This window comes from Perissodus microlepis, chromosome 18, assembly GCF_051167445.1.
Source record: "Perissodus microlepis isolate ML-2025 ecotype Zambia chromosome 18, ASM5116744v1, whole genome shotgun sequence".
Classification (NCBI taxonomy): domain Eukaryota; kingdom Metazoa; phylum Chordata; class Actinopteri; order Cichliformes; family Cichlidae; genus Perissodus; species Perissodus microlepis.
The window spans coordinates 13,324,911-13,341,397 of NC_140478.1; the positions used below are offsets into that span (position 1 = coordinate 13,324,911).

The 16,487-nt window shown below is 41.0% G+C and overlaps 1 protein-coding gene across 2 annotated transcripts; it reads left to right on the top strand.

Annotated features, from left to right (window-relative positions):
• The first annotated feature begins 1,365 nt into the window (after positions 1-1,365).
• On the top strand, positions 1,366-16,381 carry LOC146367469 (nuclear receptor ROR-beta-like). Of its 2 annotated transcripts, XM_084911418.1 has the most exons (10): positions 1,366-1,863; positions 7,503-7,588; positions 7,700-7,841; positions 8,542-9,066; positions 11,002-11,123; positions 11,586-11,718; positions 12,091-12,198; positions 12,928-13,038; positions 13,549-13,661; positions 13,747-16,381. In XM_084911418.1, exons 1-10 carry the CDS (start codon positions 1,857-1,859, stop codon positions 13,906-13,908), a joined length of 1,509 nt encoding a protein of 502 aa, XP_084767544.1. In that variant the 5' UTR covers positions 1,366-1,856; the 3' UTR covers positions 13,909-16,381. The 2 variants fall into 2 exon arrangements, with proteins under 2 accessions (XP_084767544.1, XP_084767542.1); XM_084911416.1 differs by lacking the exon at positions 1,366-1,863 and having other exon boundaries at positions 7,466-7,588.
• The last annotated feature ends 106 nt before the right edge of the window (positions 16,382-16,487 follow it).

A 16,487-nucleotide genomic window follows, 5' to 3' on the forward strand; every position in this document is an offset into this window, starting at 1 on the left:
CACTAACCTAGTTTGAGTAATCTCTGCCTTCATGCTGTTTCATAACAGTGATGCCAGCGCATTGCATCATAAGGCCACCCGCTACGGCAACACACACACACTCCTCCTGCTCCTTCACCCTCCCAGATCCTCATTAACACCCACAGGCTCATACTTTCCCAAGCACGCATATTCATCAGAGTTCAAATCCCTTTTATTGTTATTAATCAGTTAAAGACAGAGAAAACAAACGATTCACAAGAGCAACAGAATAACACATGCATCTGCAACAAAAATTGTTGCGATGTTGAGACCTGATAGTGAGATTAAATAAATGAGACGCAAATGCGATAACAGGGTTTCTATTGCATGCCCTTGCATGTGCAGTGCAGAAATATGAACACGAAACAGGAACCAGACTTTTGCAAAGCAAACCTGAGGTTACTGAGTCTAAACTTTGCTCAGTTCCACCGAGAATACACTGAGAGATGGTGAGCAATCACCGGGAAAACAGCCAGGAATATTTTCCCATCTATTCTTCCAAATTCAGATGAACACCACTGAGCAACAAAGCTCATCTGAGTGCACAAGCTGAAATAAATACTTTACAGACCCACAAAGTCAATCAGTCCTTGTCACAATAATCTAAATCCACTTTACCCCTCTGTTTCCCCCCTCCCTCTCTTTGAGGAGAAAGGTCGCTCATAAATGTTCAGGAATGGGACAAAAACTGCAAAAGGTGACATAAGCACAGAGGCTGAATAGAAGAGGCATTGTACAATTAGGAAAAGTTGAGTCAGTGGAGAAATAGTGCGATTTTATTCATGCTTTAAACCGTGAAACCAATATTTGAGGAGCTGGAGTCACTTACTTTATTCTTCAATGAGCACCCAACTGATTATTAGTTTATCAGCTTGAACATCAAGCTTGTTTCCAGGAGAAATATTCACTTTGAGCCTTTCATTTTTGCATTTCATTGAGGCCACATTTCCATACACCATTAATGCAAATCTGGAAAATATGCAACAAATGGTGTGTGTGTGTGTGTGTAGGGGGGGAGTACTCTCTGGTAAACAACAGCCTTTTGATAGCATCATGACGCTTGTTTACATCTTCAGCAAGAGCCTGATTAGACAGGTATTAAATTTACATTAATTTATAGGTCACAACCTGTGCTGTTACAGTAAATTATGTCTTATATGAGGGGAAACAGTGTGTTAAAGCAGAACTGACTGCAGGTTTAATTGCCTTCCTTTTCCCTGCTGGATGGTAATAATATTTATTTCTCACACTATAACTGTGTGCTGTCAGGAGTCCGGGGGAGGGGGGGGAACAACTCTTGAATCAAACGCCAAGCCACCTTAAACGCGCTCCCGACTGCGCGTCCCCGCGAGAGCTGAGAGAGGAGCTGTCGGCAGTGAGATCATGTGAGAGTACACGCTTGGAGAAAGTAGGTTAGCAGGGTAGACTGAGAGGAAAGCAGGCGGAGAAGTCACAGAGGCAAAAAGGGGGGGTCCGAGCACCGCTCTTCCACCGTGGGACTATTCTGTCAAGAAGAAGGAGGGGAAAAAAAGTTGATCCAAATCTATTCACCAGTGCGCGGAGACAGTTACGATGCGAACCAAAGCGACTTCGTACACTCTTTTATTTTCCCCGGACTTTACCGAGCGATAAAAAAGAAGAGTTTCGGATAGCTTTTTTTTTCTTTCCCCTGCCGTGGTTTGCGAAAGCTGCCTGCAGCTGGGACGAAGTTAATATTTACAGAGTCAGTTGACTCTGGCTCCAGCGCCGTATTCCCCTCTCTCCCCACTGTCACTTACAGTAAACCCATGTAGTCCAGTCTTCGTCGTTCTTTCCAGAAATAAGAAAACACCAAAATGAGAGGTAAGTTTACTTTTTTTTAAAAATATGTCACAATAAATGCGTGTGTTTTTTGGGGGTGAACTTTGTATTTTGTGGTTATGTACGGGCTGGAACAGCCACATGTGTGCGCACAGGGATTTAGGAGTGCGCCTGTTTTCCTCTCAGTTCGCGTTAATCCCTCATGACTGGATTATAGGCGCACAGAGCTGCACGCCAAACGCTAAAGGACACAGCGCTGGAGGCATGGCGTTCACTCGTGACAAATACTAAATGTTATACATGTTTACTTTTCTTTCTTTCTTTTTTCCTATGCATCTGCTTATTATGATAACATCAGACCAAGTCCTAAATGCACACATGCGCATTTGTGCTTTGTAACTTGTGCAGTGACAGACCTTACAAACCTACCTTTTCTAAATAAATAAATAAGAAAACTTGGCGCGATCTCACCTGAGACTCCTGTAAATTTTGCCAGGGCGTCCATGTTGGGGTTATGCAATGAGGAGAGGGAGGGGCGTGGAAGGAGGATGTTGTTAACCAAAACTAGAATTATGTAATCGAGATGTTATTTGACCTTATCAGGTCTCTAATCGGCTAAACTAACGCTTAAATAGGCCACATTTAGCAATAATCACGCAATCGAACATCATAATAATAATAAATTAAGACATAATCTTGAATTTGTAAACTTATAACCATATATTTTGTTAATATTTCCATATATTTGAAAAATAAAAGAGCCCTTCAAATGCGCTTGTTTTCGTGGTTTGTTTTTTTACAGCTGATGTTACAACACGGATCTGAGCAGCAGTTTGTGTAGTTGTGTTATTGTTGTGATGCGGTGGCTGTGGCAGCATGGCCGACTGTGTGAGTCTACAGAGGGAGACGGACCTGGCTGTTCCACTGACCTAGTTATGTCACCCAACGTTATACAGCACACACAGCGGAAGGAGGGGAAGCGGCTCCGGGAAGCGTCGTGCCGCCCGGACGTGCGGCTTCATGTGCGGTTACAGGCTCGATGTTCACCGTGTCGCTCCCTGACACAGGCTGAACTTGAACTTGGCCTTGGCCTTGGCCTGGAAAGAGGGCAGCTCCAAGTGATAAAGGGAAGGGGCTTTTATAGTGAAATACTAAAGATGGTTAGATACGATTTCACATGAAATCAAACTAGTCCTCAGATTTGCAAAAAATGCAAATCACTTTCATATGAATTTTTTTTACTCGTTGGATTAAGGCAGCATATGAGACAACCCCCTCCAATTACAGCTGTTTTAAAGAGGCTGATAGTGTTCTGATGGTTGGATCTGTTTATGTTTGGCAATTTGGGAGTTTTGGCCAGAGCAAGGATTACAATCTATCATGTACAGGAAAGGAGATTACCTGCAAGGAGTTTGGGGGGGGTTTGGCAGGGGAAGAAAGATTTTTTTTTTTCTTCTCTTGTACTTAAAAGATAGAGAGGTGGGGAGGTAGGGAAGGGGGGCATCTGGTGGAGGGAGTTTCCCTTTCTGGAAGGATATTCAAATGTAAACAATCCACAGCCCTTTCTTAGTTGGCTGCACTCAAAATGTAGTTTAGTCACACAACCTGTCGTGTCCTCACTGGAAAAGCACATCAGCATTTTTTGCTTTTTTATCCCATCTTGAATCGTTTTGGTTTCAGAGTGTTGAGTCATTCCAAATGTTTAGGCATGCAGATGGGCTCTGGCCTGTTGTGATGTCTGGGCTTCTGACACTTCCTCTCGTTTGCTGCACTAGACAGCACTTCTACAAAATGTGTTCCACTTATTTATAACCTAGCAGACAGTGAAAGATCACAAGACTCGTGTCATAAGCTGACAGCCAGTGTAGGAGGTCCGTGACTTTCTTAGCTCTGTTCTAATCTCTCCCAAGTGGGGCCTCAACTTGGGCCTCCACTTGCTTGTTTTTGCATCTTTTTAAATAAAGTAAGCTAAATGCACGGGTGGCCAGATTGTATATGTTAATTTAATGCATGCTGCAGTCTATATATACACATATACACACATATATATCTGTATGCATCTGCATCTGTATCATGCTTTCTAATTGGGTGTAGGCTTACAGTGTTTTTATATATATATATATATATATATATATATATATATATATATATATATATCTCAGAGATATAATTGAGCACATAGGTTGTTTAAGACGGTTCCAATGTAATGGAGTTCCAATGCAACAAGGAACAGTCACAGTGGACTGTTGTTATACAGCTCTGTGAAACACTGTAAGCCTACACCCAATTAGAAAGCATGATACAACAAGCACCTCAGTGTTTCCAGTATGTACAGTATAGAGCTCCAGCACAAGGCCTCCACCTTTTGTTGAAGGTATTATCTGCCAGTCATTATGAGTAGGTAGCAAAGAATTAAAGGCACGCCACCTTTTATAAAGACTAGGATCAATCTTGGTGTATCACTTGTTATTTTAACCCTTATAATAAACCGACACAAACAAATTGTCCTCCTTATAATTTCGTTTTTATGATTATATCATCGAGAAGTGGCATGTGTGCGTGTGTTCTTGCACGTATGTCTCAGGGAACATGTGGAAGGTAAAAATTCAGCTTTCTCTTTTATTAAGCTACTGACATACTGACCATTTGACCCGTAAGGCAGGCGGCTCCTGGGTGAATTACTGACTGTTTGTTCCTCGTTAGATGCAGAGAAGTGAACTGCTGGAAGCTCAAAGTCAGTGATTTTATTTCCTGTTTCTTTCTTTGCCTCTCCATACCCCACCCCTACTGAATTAGCCTCTTTAGAGATAACAAGGTTACACATTTAGCTGCCTGATAAACACTGTGAGGCCAACGTGTTTGCCTGAACCGTTAAAGAGTCTGTTCCCTGTTTATTTTGTGCAAAAGGTTTGGGTGCGCCAAAGTCCTAGAGACGAAACACCTGCCGTACTCAAACAATACTCTGCGTTTGCCATTTGTCATTTCTCATCATTTCTCATCATTTGTTATCATTTGTTACTAAGTTAATGTGTCACCCAGTAATAAAGCTACAGGATATATGAGCTATGTTAGCGAGAAGAAGAACTACCTTGATCCTTTTGGAGAGCTGGCTGTCTGAAGAGTGCTAAAGGTCACATACTTCAGACTAGTTTTCAGGGTTAAAGGTACATGTTTGGATTTTTTTGCAGTTTAGTGTGGCCACTGTTGCTGTGTCGCTATCAGCATTTCAAGCAGCTGAATTTTTATCAGGTTGTTAGATAACAGCAATAATTCTGTAAAGATTAGCCAACTATCTGACATCTGAATATCCCTTAATCACTAAAGGCACAAAAGTCTGAAAAAATTAGGACAAAATGGCTTCTAATACATGCATGGGCTTCATAGTCTTTAATCATGGTTAAAAATAATACTTTTACAGTGTTGGTCCAAAATCTAAATGCGTCAATTTGAGAGGGCATTTTTCACCATCCTATCACTACTAGTGTTTTTACGTCAAACATTAACCAGCCAATCAGAAGAAAGTTAACCAGTAATTAAAATAGCTGCTATTTGAAAACCTATTTTTCCACCGACTGCTTCTTTTGTAAGGCATGCCTCTTAATTTTCTGTATAGATTTTGTTTTCTATCTAATCAGTTTAACTGCATGGCTGTTCCTTATTCAGAGCGACTTTAAAACAGGGAACATAGTAGATGCATCTGTTTCTGTCTCTGGTTTTTCTTGGATGTCTGCACAGATTCAGAAAAGAGGCCCATGAAAGTATGTATGTGTGGTTGTAGCAACAGGGGTGGCTGGCTGGGCATCTGTGTTATTCTGGCTCTCAGCACAGGACAGGAATAGAAGCAGAAGCTCAATGTCAAAGACCTGGGAGAGGAGTGGGGGCTGAATAACTGACATTCAAGTTCAGAAATGGTATGGTTTGCATGGACAGCAGCCAGGGACAGGAAGAGAGGGCAATCACAGTTCTAGCAAATGTAGTTTATCTTTAATATAAAAGCAAGGTGAAGCCCTAATTAATCCATACAGAAGTAGGAGAAAACTGTGAAGGCCTGTGTTGGATATTAGGTAATGTGCAGTTTGTCTAGGCCTGATATCGTTGCCTTTCTTGTTAAATTTGGCTGTTATGCAACCAAGCCAGTGTGCTAATGCAGGCCACAAGCCTTCAGGGAAATGTTTTATGGCGAAGTCTGAGCATTGTTCAGCTCCACCTTAAAACTGCTCCGCAGCGCCGGGATCGCGCTCGCCTCCCTCTCCCCCTGCAGTGGGAAAGTGTGTCAGTAGGACAGACCGTCCACATGGGCTGACAGGCTACATCGCCCGAGTGACGTATGACTCAGCCAATACCAAGAAGCTGCTAATGCAGCTCAGCCAGTGGGAGAAAGAGAGTCTGAGCAGGGCGGGTTGTCAGTGTTGCTAGAGTGAGCGTGCTGAATGAGTGTTGTTAGGAATGCTCACAGACAGGAGTTATATAATCGTGAGATGAGGGAGGGGTGGAGGGGAACCTGAGAGAAAGAGAAGAAGGAAGGAAGGGAGGGAGGGTGATATTTTTCCATTGCATGTCTGCAGCTGCCTTGATCAGTTGGAGTATTTCAGTCAACAGTTTTAGAGAAGAGACAGCCGACTGTATCATTAGAAAAAGAAGTGGAAAGTTGTGTTTTCCAGTACCTAAGAGTGCAACAATTCCTTCTCAATCCCTAAGTGCTTTTCCATACGTGATCCTCGCGGCACAAAGGGTGATTTTGTAAATCAATCTAGGATAGTACAGGCAGAAAACCTCTGCTGTAACTATCATATGATATAGAGCTTGTCGTCTTTACCACGACCTAAAGAGAACGAGTCTTTGTGTATGTGTCGTATGTGCAAGTGTCATGTGATTTCATATGTGGTTGTGAACTCTGTTCCCTCATGGGGGCCATTTACAGGGCGCAGACAAACACAGTTTATGGCAAGTTCTCATATACACTGTGTGCTAATTGCGGGATGGTTTGTTTATGGGGTTGTTGACATTAAACAAATAATCGATGCCAGTGCTACATAGTGGAGATCACTCAGTGGACTAATTACAAGATGTGTTTTTGAGTGGTCTGGGTCAACGTCAAAATACGGTAATAATTTCTTACCAATACCAATGAAAAGGCCTGAGGTGCATTGTTTTCAGTTAATCATATGGTGTACCGAGCAGTTTACAACACAAAGAAGTTCAGAGATCAGAAGGCGTAAAAGTGGTGCGTTTGGGAGAGAAATCGGGATAGCGCGGTCTAATGGCTAAATCTGTGCCTGGCTTAGGGAACAGAGATGTAGGAGTAGCTTTAATTGTATTAAGCTGATTGAATTTGAGAGTGAAACCAAAACTTTTCCAGATTTTGAACAGTTGTAGGGCTGTGTGGACAACAGATGTCGGACTCGAGTTTCCTAAAAATAAGGAAATTATTTAGGAGAAAGGAAAGCCAGCGCAAAACAGCATTTCTTTGCCAAATATGGACTTGTATGAAACTATTTTTGTAAGTCTTACTAAATATTTTTCTTCCTGTTTTTGTGTTGTGTGTTTGGATGTTAAAGCCAAAGTATGACTGAATATGTAGTCTGAAAGCCTAATGTGAAGCACGGCTTTCCTCTTAATTTTGAGACACATTAAGGAGCAGTTTTCTGACCTCTCCTCCATGTTTCTTTTCATCAATGCAGCTCAGATCGAGGTCATCCCCTGTAAGATCTGCGGGGACAAGTCCTCAGGAATCCACTATGGAGTCATCACCTGTGAAGGCTGCAAGGTGAGCCGAGAGTAACGCCTTGGTATCAAATCTCACTTTAACCGAGCTGTTTTATCGAATGTTTGCATCTCATTCGCAGTGTCTGTATTTTGTCTTCTTGTGTGTGTTTAGGGTTTCTTCCGTCGCAGCCAGCAGAACAATGCCATGTACTCTTGTTCCCGTCAGAGGAACTGCCTGATTGACCGAACCAACCGTAACCGCTGCCAGCACTGCCGCCTACAGAAATGTCTGGCTTTGGGCATGAGCCGAGATGGTAAAAAAAAAAAAAAATACACGCAAAAACCATGCACTTTATCCACCTTACCAACTTCCTCAGTCTTTAAGCTTTTAGCAGCCATCACGACCTATTTGGTTAATCTGAGACTTGCTTAAATAAGGGAAGTAAAGAGATATGTGTGTATTCAGTGACATGTAAGGCGTGTGGGTGTCATCGGTTTCAAAGCTGATGCCAGAGGAATTTGAAGACCTCACCAGTAAAGATCGAGATCAGCTGTTGTAAGAGGGTTGGTCACATATAGGCCTGTTCTGTGGGTTGCAGAAAGAAGACAAATATTATGTGTCTGCTACCCAGGGCTGGGTAATACAGTGCTCATATATAGAAATAGGGGGTTCAAAGTGAGGTAAGATATCCTACAATTAGACTGAGGAAGAAATGTTTACACAAGCTCTTGAATTAACCTAAAAAAAAATTGAAAGTGCAATATCCTTTTATCTTTTCAGCAGAACTTTATTTAAGCTTTTATATTTGCTATTTTATTATATTCTTATTTTATTCTGTGGAATGAATGAACTCCATTTTCACTGTGCAGCAACATAAAATAATCTTTATCTGTATCTTAGCTTAAACGTGACAGTCAATCACATACTGTACATTTAGCCAAGCAATAAAGCAAGCAGTCACCTGTAAAATGTATTTGTTTGTCGACTATAATGAAAGTATTTCTGTTTTGCAGCGGTGAAGTTCGGCCGTATGTCAAAGAAGCAGCGTGACAGCCTCTACGCTGAGGTTCAGAAGCACCAGAAGTCCCAAGAGTGTGTGGGGTCTGGAAGCGGGGGCTCTGCCACTCTTTCCTTACCCAGGGAAGATGGAGTCTGTGGCAGCGGTGGGGAAGATGGCGAAGAAGGTTTGAGCAGGTCCTACAGCAGCGGCGGCTCCAGCTCCACCCTCAGTGACCTGGATGACATCGCCGCGCTGCCTGACCTGTTTGACCTGCCGTTGACACCCGAGGAGGCCAGCGAATACTGCAGCCTGGAGCTGCTCGGAGGCGGAGGAGCCAGTGCCGGGAACACCTCCAACTCATCGTCTTCTTCTTCCACTTCCTCGTCTTTGTCCAATCAGAATTCCCCACAGCAGACCATACTGGATGGCGCGGACAGTAATGGCATCCAGCTCCTGCACTCTCACACACATTCGCTTCTGGGAAACACACATGCACTGCTGGACCAGCTGCCTGATGACTGCTCAATAACAGACCTTGGTGAGTGCTGAATATAATAAACAACAAAAAAAAAGTTCTTGTTATTCACCCGTAAACCCGTGTGTACAGGAGTACCTCAAAATGTCAAATAGCGGTGGCTGATGTGTAACAGGACTTTATTTGACAGGATATAATAAAAGAGAAGAGTGATTTAGAAGTCCGTATTTTCCTAGTGCGTGCTTTTCATGCAACGTTAATATTTCTTTCAGCCGTTTGACATTCAGTCACTCTTAATGGTTCGTGAAGCTTATGACTGATTCTGGTTAAGCAAAGCAGAGTCAGTCTGGATCATTATTTCAAGTAAAATATGCAGGTTTTGCTTGAGAATTTACAGTGAAATGCTAAAAGTATTTCTTTGTCAACAAGCAAAAGGGTTGAGCAATAAGTATAATATACTACATGAAAAAAATCATATTAAATTCAAGGACAAGGACATGGTTCATCAAAAGGTTGATTTAACCCTTTAAAACCGGTCGGAGCGGGCACGCTCTGTTTTGCATAACTATTTTTAAATCCCGGTAGCTCTGCAACCACGTAAGCTAGCGCAATAATTTTTTTTGCATATGAAACCGGAGGAGTTGTACTTACATCTTATGCCATCAGCTTGTCCTAGGTCACAGTTTCCTTCCACATATGGCTTTGCAAAAACTGCATAAAAAGCGCTTGCAGCAACAAAAACATAATATTCCAGAAACATGCTTTGCCGATCCGATCAGCTGTTCATAACACTTCCTACGTTGGAATAGACGTCAGCGCGAACTTTTGCATGTCCGCCATTACCTGCCCGAAACCGGAAGTGACGTCATTTCGCGGAAATGTAGTTTTTTTTTTTACCATCAAGGCCTCATGAGCCTATACTGGTGTTTTTAAAAGTTATGTTTGACTTTATGACTTTCTGTGTCGTTTCTGGGATGCTTAGGACTCATATTGCACTGCTGGAAATAGTTTATTTTGATGCATATGCTGCTTTTTTGCAAATTTGCAGTATAATATTTATTTTCGTTTTTCCTGCAGTATATAAAAATTGGTGTATTTCAAAAATAAAGCTATGAAGACACTCAAAATAAATTTCCTGTGGTGGGAAACTATTTTGTGCAACTTTTTTGTATTTACAGTTTTGAGGGATAAGCCTCTTAAATTTCTCTAACTAGAAATATATGTTAAAAAAACAAAAACGATTTTCAATTTTTTTGTAGTTTATTGCACTTTTTTGCAATTTATGTAATTACTATGCATTTAATGCAGACATATTATTAAAATCTGGGCTATAATGGTTGTATTGATGTATAGCAACTTGAAATGCTCCCAAAAATGGCACTACAACATGTAAAAATATAATATAAGCTCTGGCGGACTTGGTTCTATGGTAGGTCTTAAAGGGTTAACAAAAGGAATCTGAGTCATACATGCTAAATCTAAAAGCAAAGAACGTTGGCAAGTGTTATAAAGAACACAAAAAAATAATAATAGTCAAACTATATAGTACATCATCTCTCCAAAAACGGCAACAGATGAAGGGATGGGTGTGTTTCGGGTCTCCGGAGACCTTGAGTGTGAACACATTTCACTTTACAGGTGTTGCAACAACAGACTGTGAGGAATTAAATGGGGTTTTGGTGGAACTTTTAAATCAACCAAAAAAACCACTTGTGAATAATAAATGCAGGAGGTGGCAAAATGACAAACGGCTGTGGAAATAAGGTGAGGAAATGAGCAATTAACACTCCTGTAAGGGTCAGTCAGCAGTAACAGCAGAGTGGTGCAAAGCATCTAGTAATTCAAGGTCACATGGCCATGGTCTGTAGATGTGTAAACAATACCAGTGTTACACTGTAACTCTGCTGAGCTCAATGCTGTCTTTCCAAAGCACAAAATCGGTGCTACCGCAAATAAACAGCACTGATTGTGTGTGTATATACCTGTTTTGTCTTACAGAGCACATCACTCAGAGTATTGTTAAGTCGCACTTGGAAACGTGTCAGTACAGCGCCGAAGATATGAAGAGATTCAACTATGTACAATATACACCTGAAGAAATGCGTACTTTTCAGAACAAGGTAAATAATCCGCACGTGCCCTCCTGAAGATCATAAGGAAAAGGGAAAAAAAGACCTAAACCAAGAAGACTGATCCTATTAGTGAGCATGGGTTATATAGTCAAAGCATGATGGAGCTTATTCTTCAGTGGCATACACCCCCAGTCCTCATCTAAAACTCACTGTAAGCCACACTATTGCTTGGCATGTTCTTAACCGTGAACATCCATATTGTGGTTTTATGGTCAGTCGGAAAATTAGAAAGACACATGTGTCCATAAGATGTACTGTAATATGCATGTTTTTCTATACTTAACAGAAAAACAAAACTATTTACATCTATATTAATATTTGGGCATCAATGATCGTATTTCTTTTTAATGGGAGGCTAGGCATCAGGATGCTGTCCATCACATTATCATTGTGACATTGATGAACTTTTAGAACTTAAATCTCCTCTTTCTTGCACACTTTGCTTTTCAGTCTGCTGAGTGGATGTGGCAGCAGTGTGCACACCACATTACCAACGCAATCCAATACGTTGTGGAGTTTGCCAAACGTATTGCAGGCTTCATGGATCTGTGTCAGAACGATCAGATCATTTTGCTGAAAGCAGGTTAGTGCACAGTCTATGAAAGCGCAAATACTCTGTTCACTAAGTTTGTTCTTCGTAAGTAAACAAAGGCTGAAACCTGCTAACTGTGATTCCTTCTGCTTTGTTTTTTTTTGTCTCCAACTCTACCTTTGCCTTTTGTTTTAACTACCCGTTCGTTTGTTTGAATAAACTATACGCTCCTGATCTGAACACTGTATCGAACACATCAAATTGCGCAATCCTGGGGGGAAAAAAACCCAAAACATAATTTTATGTTACCCGAATACCTGCATATATCTGACAATGCATTTCTGTAAATGTTTTGAACTTTTTAAAACACTTTAAAAATGTTCAAAAATGTCTTATATATGCCGTCCTTCAATCTGTTTTTAGGCTGCCTGGAGGTCCTCCTTATACGTATGTGCCGAGCGTTCAACAGCAGCAACAACACCATTTTCTTCAGTGGAAAATTTGCTTCAGCTCAGTTCTTCAAAGCACTAGGTGAGTATCAGAGCATTAAAAACAATACAATAAATGTCAGAAATATAACATTTCTTTTTCTTTATGCAAGGTTATAATCAAACACCTGTTCTAAATGCAATATGCAAATCTACCATTAGTGCATTCAAAACTGCCAGTGATCCCACTGTAAGAAATACAGCCAACACCTCTATACCTGTTACCTAAACCCTACATTGATCAACACAAATCATTATTATAAATGACATAACAGTCATAACTGTCACTGTAATGCTTTTTCCTCTAAGATAGTTATTTCTCTTTTATTCTTATCAGCAGCAGTTCGTCACAACGAGAACAGATATTAACGTTAACTAGGGCTAATTGAAACCCTGCAGATGGATTTTCCAATTTTTGCCTCATTTTTGCCTCTGCGGTATCACCGGTGCGCTCTAACAGAAGAAAAATCAGCTTTAAAAACAGCAATGAGCTGTTTGATGAACTCATTTAAAGGAATGCTGCTCAGGTCTCATTTTAAAAGACAGATTGGTCAGTGGGGAAGGATTTTCCCTTTTCTTAAATACTTCTAAGAAATCAGATACACAGTAATCTGAGTAAGAAAGCAGCTCATTTAACTGTTATGAAATTTCCAAATCAGGGAGAGAGACCGAGATCTTCAATCTCTATGCATGTCCTGTTTCCCTAAGCAGTGCTACCTTTATGATTATTATTTCTGACAATTAACTTATCAAACACAATGCATGTGTGCAGGCTGTGATGATCTCGTCAGTGCAGTGTTTGACCTGGGGAAAGGACTCTGCCGTCTACAGCTGTCCGACGACGAGATGGCTCTCTTTAGCGCTGCTGTCCTTCTAACGCCGGGTGATTATCTTTCATGCACATCTCCTTGTCGCTCATACACACTTATAAAAGCAAACAAGCTTGAAAAGAGCTACACATTGGACTGCAAAATAATAGTGATAATCAGAAAACAGGCTACACTTACATTTATGTATTAGTTTTGCTTTAGATGTTTATTCTAAATGCAATGCTGATTATTAAGCTAACTTGCAGTAAAAAACCTTAATTTGGTTTCATGCATCCGTGTATCAGCTTCAGCATCACATTTGTGGGTTGCTCGGATGACAAAAGCGTAGAACAGTTTCATGACATAATTGCATAAATGAAGCTTTAATCTACCGTATTTATCGTTTCCTGGGGATATATACAGTATCAGGCTGGGAGAGAAGGTGTAGAAATCCTGACACTTGATGTTTCTATTCGATTGGATGGTGTCAGCTAGCCCTCACATCTCTATCAAGGCTTTAGTTTAAAATCTCATCTTTAGAACCTACACTGTAGGTGGCTAATATCTAAATGTCATCTCTGTAGACCGACCCTGGCTGACAGAAGGGCAGAAGGTTCAGAAACTCCAGGAGAAAGTCTATCTGGCTCTGCAGCACAGTCTACAAAAGAGTGGCGCATCTGACGAGAAACTGGACAATGTAAGGTTAAGCAAACGTTGCCCTTTTTAATTACACACAGTTACGTATTCACATGTTTACCCTTGTATTTTTTTCATCCCCACAGATGCTGTCCAGGCTGCCTGTAATGAAGTCCATCTGTAACCTCCACATTGATAAACTGGAGTTTTTCCGTTTGGTCCACCCAGAGACAGCCTACAGTTTCCCACCACTGTACCGGGAAGTGTTTGGCAGCGAGATATCTCTGCCGGACTCCACCGACAGCTAGACAGGCAGTTAGGCTAAAGACAGAGAGAAAGAGAGAGAAAGTGTATTAAGATGTAGGGAAGCAAAAAAAAAAAAAAAAGAGAGAGAGAGACAGAGAAGGGTAAGGATTTTTAAGATCCACAACCAGCAGTTAAGAGACAATCCAGGACTTTAAATTCTCCGTCTCCCATGATCCCAAAGTAGTCCTCCACTTTCCCAGCAGGCAAAAGCACCTTACACTACAGACCACACATGCTCACGGTCCTCTGCATATTGTAGCATTGACAACACACATATGGGTGTAGTAGTAATAATAATAATGATAATAATACCACAGCAGCCCACTAAGCATGTAACAGCTGCAAGCTCTAACACATGTTCAGCATGTGATCCACTGCGGATCACCCAACCATTTATGAATGTACCTCATCAATAAGCACAAAAAAAAAAAAATCAATAAGCACCAGTGCACAAGCGAGAAACAAACAACAGAGAATGTACAACCCTGCCATTTTCGAGACAGAGTTTTACAAATAGCGTTTGTATAAAGTTGCATCAAGTAACAAGTCTCCCTGTTCTTGCAGCTCTTAGTCGATATTCATGCATCTCAGTATGGTACGTCCGCGTATTCATACAGACAGCATCCTTGTACTGACCATCACTTAGGGACCAAGATCATGAGTCAAAATTTGTGGGGGTTTTTCTCCATGACTCACAACTTCGGCTGAACTCAAAAAGCTAAGTACCAGTTTCACTCACTTATTTAGACAGTGTTTGGTGCTGCCTTTTTGTAGGCTCTTGTAATGCAATGACAAACCTCAGTCCCACACACCCCCTTCCTTGTAAATGCCACTTAGTGACAGGACATGATGAAATTATCTTTAATTTATATACACATTTATAAAAGAAATATTTTAAATAAGAATGTAAATAGATAATAGTATATAAGTGTATGGAGAGAGTTAGAATGTGTGAGTTCCGTTTGGCATGAGAGGGAGAGAGAAGAGGATAGCAAGACGTGAGAGGAGGATTTTTTATTTTTTATTTTTTTAACGGATGGATATGTGAGGAGAACTGATATTTGGACTGGAATTTTTTATTTTATTTTTTTTGCCTGGATGATTTTTCCTCTCCTGACAATACTCTCAGGTTTGCACGGCAACCAACAACCCCAACTGGGCAAAGGCGCGGCCGTCACCCCAAGCGACGGGTTGGACATTTGCTGCAGATGCAACACAGCAGGGGAGGCGGTGTTCTCGAACTTAACGAAACAAACATTGTTTTGAATTTGAACTGTCAGCTTTCGGTTTGCACTGTGGTGTCCCGTCCCTCCGCCCTCCCCTCTGCCTAAAAAGACAAGAGGATAAACAGTAAGGAAACGAGAATGCAAAAAGGCAACTGACGACTTCAGGAACTGCATAACACAAGCGGACAGACCAGGACTGCCCACCCGTTTCTAACCAGCAGTCAGTACACAGCTAAACTGTCTTCACTCACAGTGTTTCAGGTGGTTAAAGGCCGGGATAACGATGGTCCATAATATGTATCATTAACCTTCTTTGCTGGTTGGTGCAACTGTATTATTTTGTACATTTGCTGTTCCTCTCTCCTCCTGTAGTCCCAAACCCGACACTTGTCTTATTACGAAGCACTTATACTTTTCCTCGTTCTCATTGGACACTAGTCTAAGGCCAGACAGAGCTACCAGCTGCCCCCCTGAGTTGGGCTTCAATGCCAGTTAAGACTTTATTTAATCTGTTGAGCTATCTTTTGTTAGAAGCCTGTCACACAAAAGTCACCCATAACTGTTTACATTTTTGATGTACATAAATAACACACGTTCTAAAGGTTCTATTTTAGCATAGAGATGGGGATAAATGTCTTACGATGGACGATGGTTGTCGAGCAGAGTCCGAGGACCTGCTGCCTGCTGCTCAGGGAGCTAGCTGTGATCTCCTGTCCCTTTATTACCAGTGTCGTCTTTTAGCCTTGTACTCCTCACACCTTTGCACCTAAGATGAAACGCATAACCATAATCACTGTGGACGTAAGTTATTTTTGTGAATGTTACTCACAAAGTGTCAAAGCCCTTCCCGTTTGTCCTAATATTGTAACTTTAAATTTAAGATGCATAGGATTACAAAAATAAATAAAGTAAATAAGTTAGAGTTCAGGATGAATTTCGTTATTGGGGTTTAATGTTTCTTTTGCTGTGATTTTCATTTATTTGTCTTTTCTCCACATTTTTTTTTTCTTTACGTGTCTCCACTTTCGTCTTGTAAAGTCAGTGATCTATTTTTTTTTTTTAATTGAAGAAAGAAAACTTCAAACAAAAAAATGTTTGTCTCTCTTCTCTTTCTCTGTATGACAAAATGTACAAGAGGTATATTACTAGTCCAAGAGTCACACAGCTCGATATACAGTATATTGTTGTCCAATGGGATACATTATATGTGGTTTTAAGAATGTAATAAATTGTTTCTTTTTCTTTTGAAGTGTTTGTGTAATTTATTTGCTTTTGTGTCAATTTATACAGGTCAATGCAAAGAATATAGGCAAATGTATAGGCGGTTCTCCACTGTACCCCCCCCCCCACAGACC

Coding starts and splice junctions, on each gene's coding strand:
- LOC146367469 (XM_084911416.1), top strand. CDS start 7,481: ATGTTTCTTTTCATCAATGCAGCTCAGATCGAGGTCATCCCCTGTAAG. Junction 9,067..11,001: donor CTGCTCAATAACAGACCTTG/GTGAGTGCTGAA, acceptor TTTGTCTTACAG/AGCACATCACTCAGAGTATT. Junction 13,662..13,746: donor CTGACGAGAAACTGGACAAT/GTAAGGTTAAGC, acceptor TCATCCCCACAG/ATGCTGTCCAGGCTGCCTGT.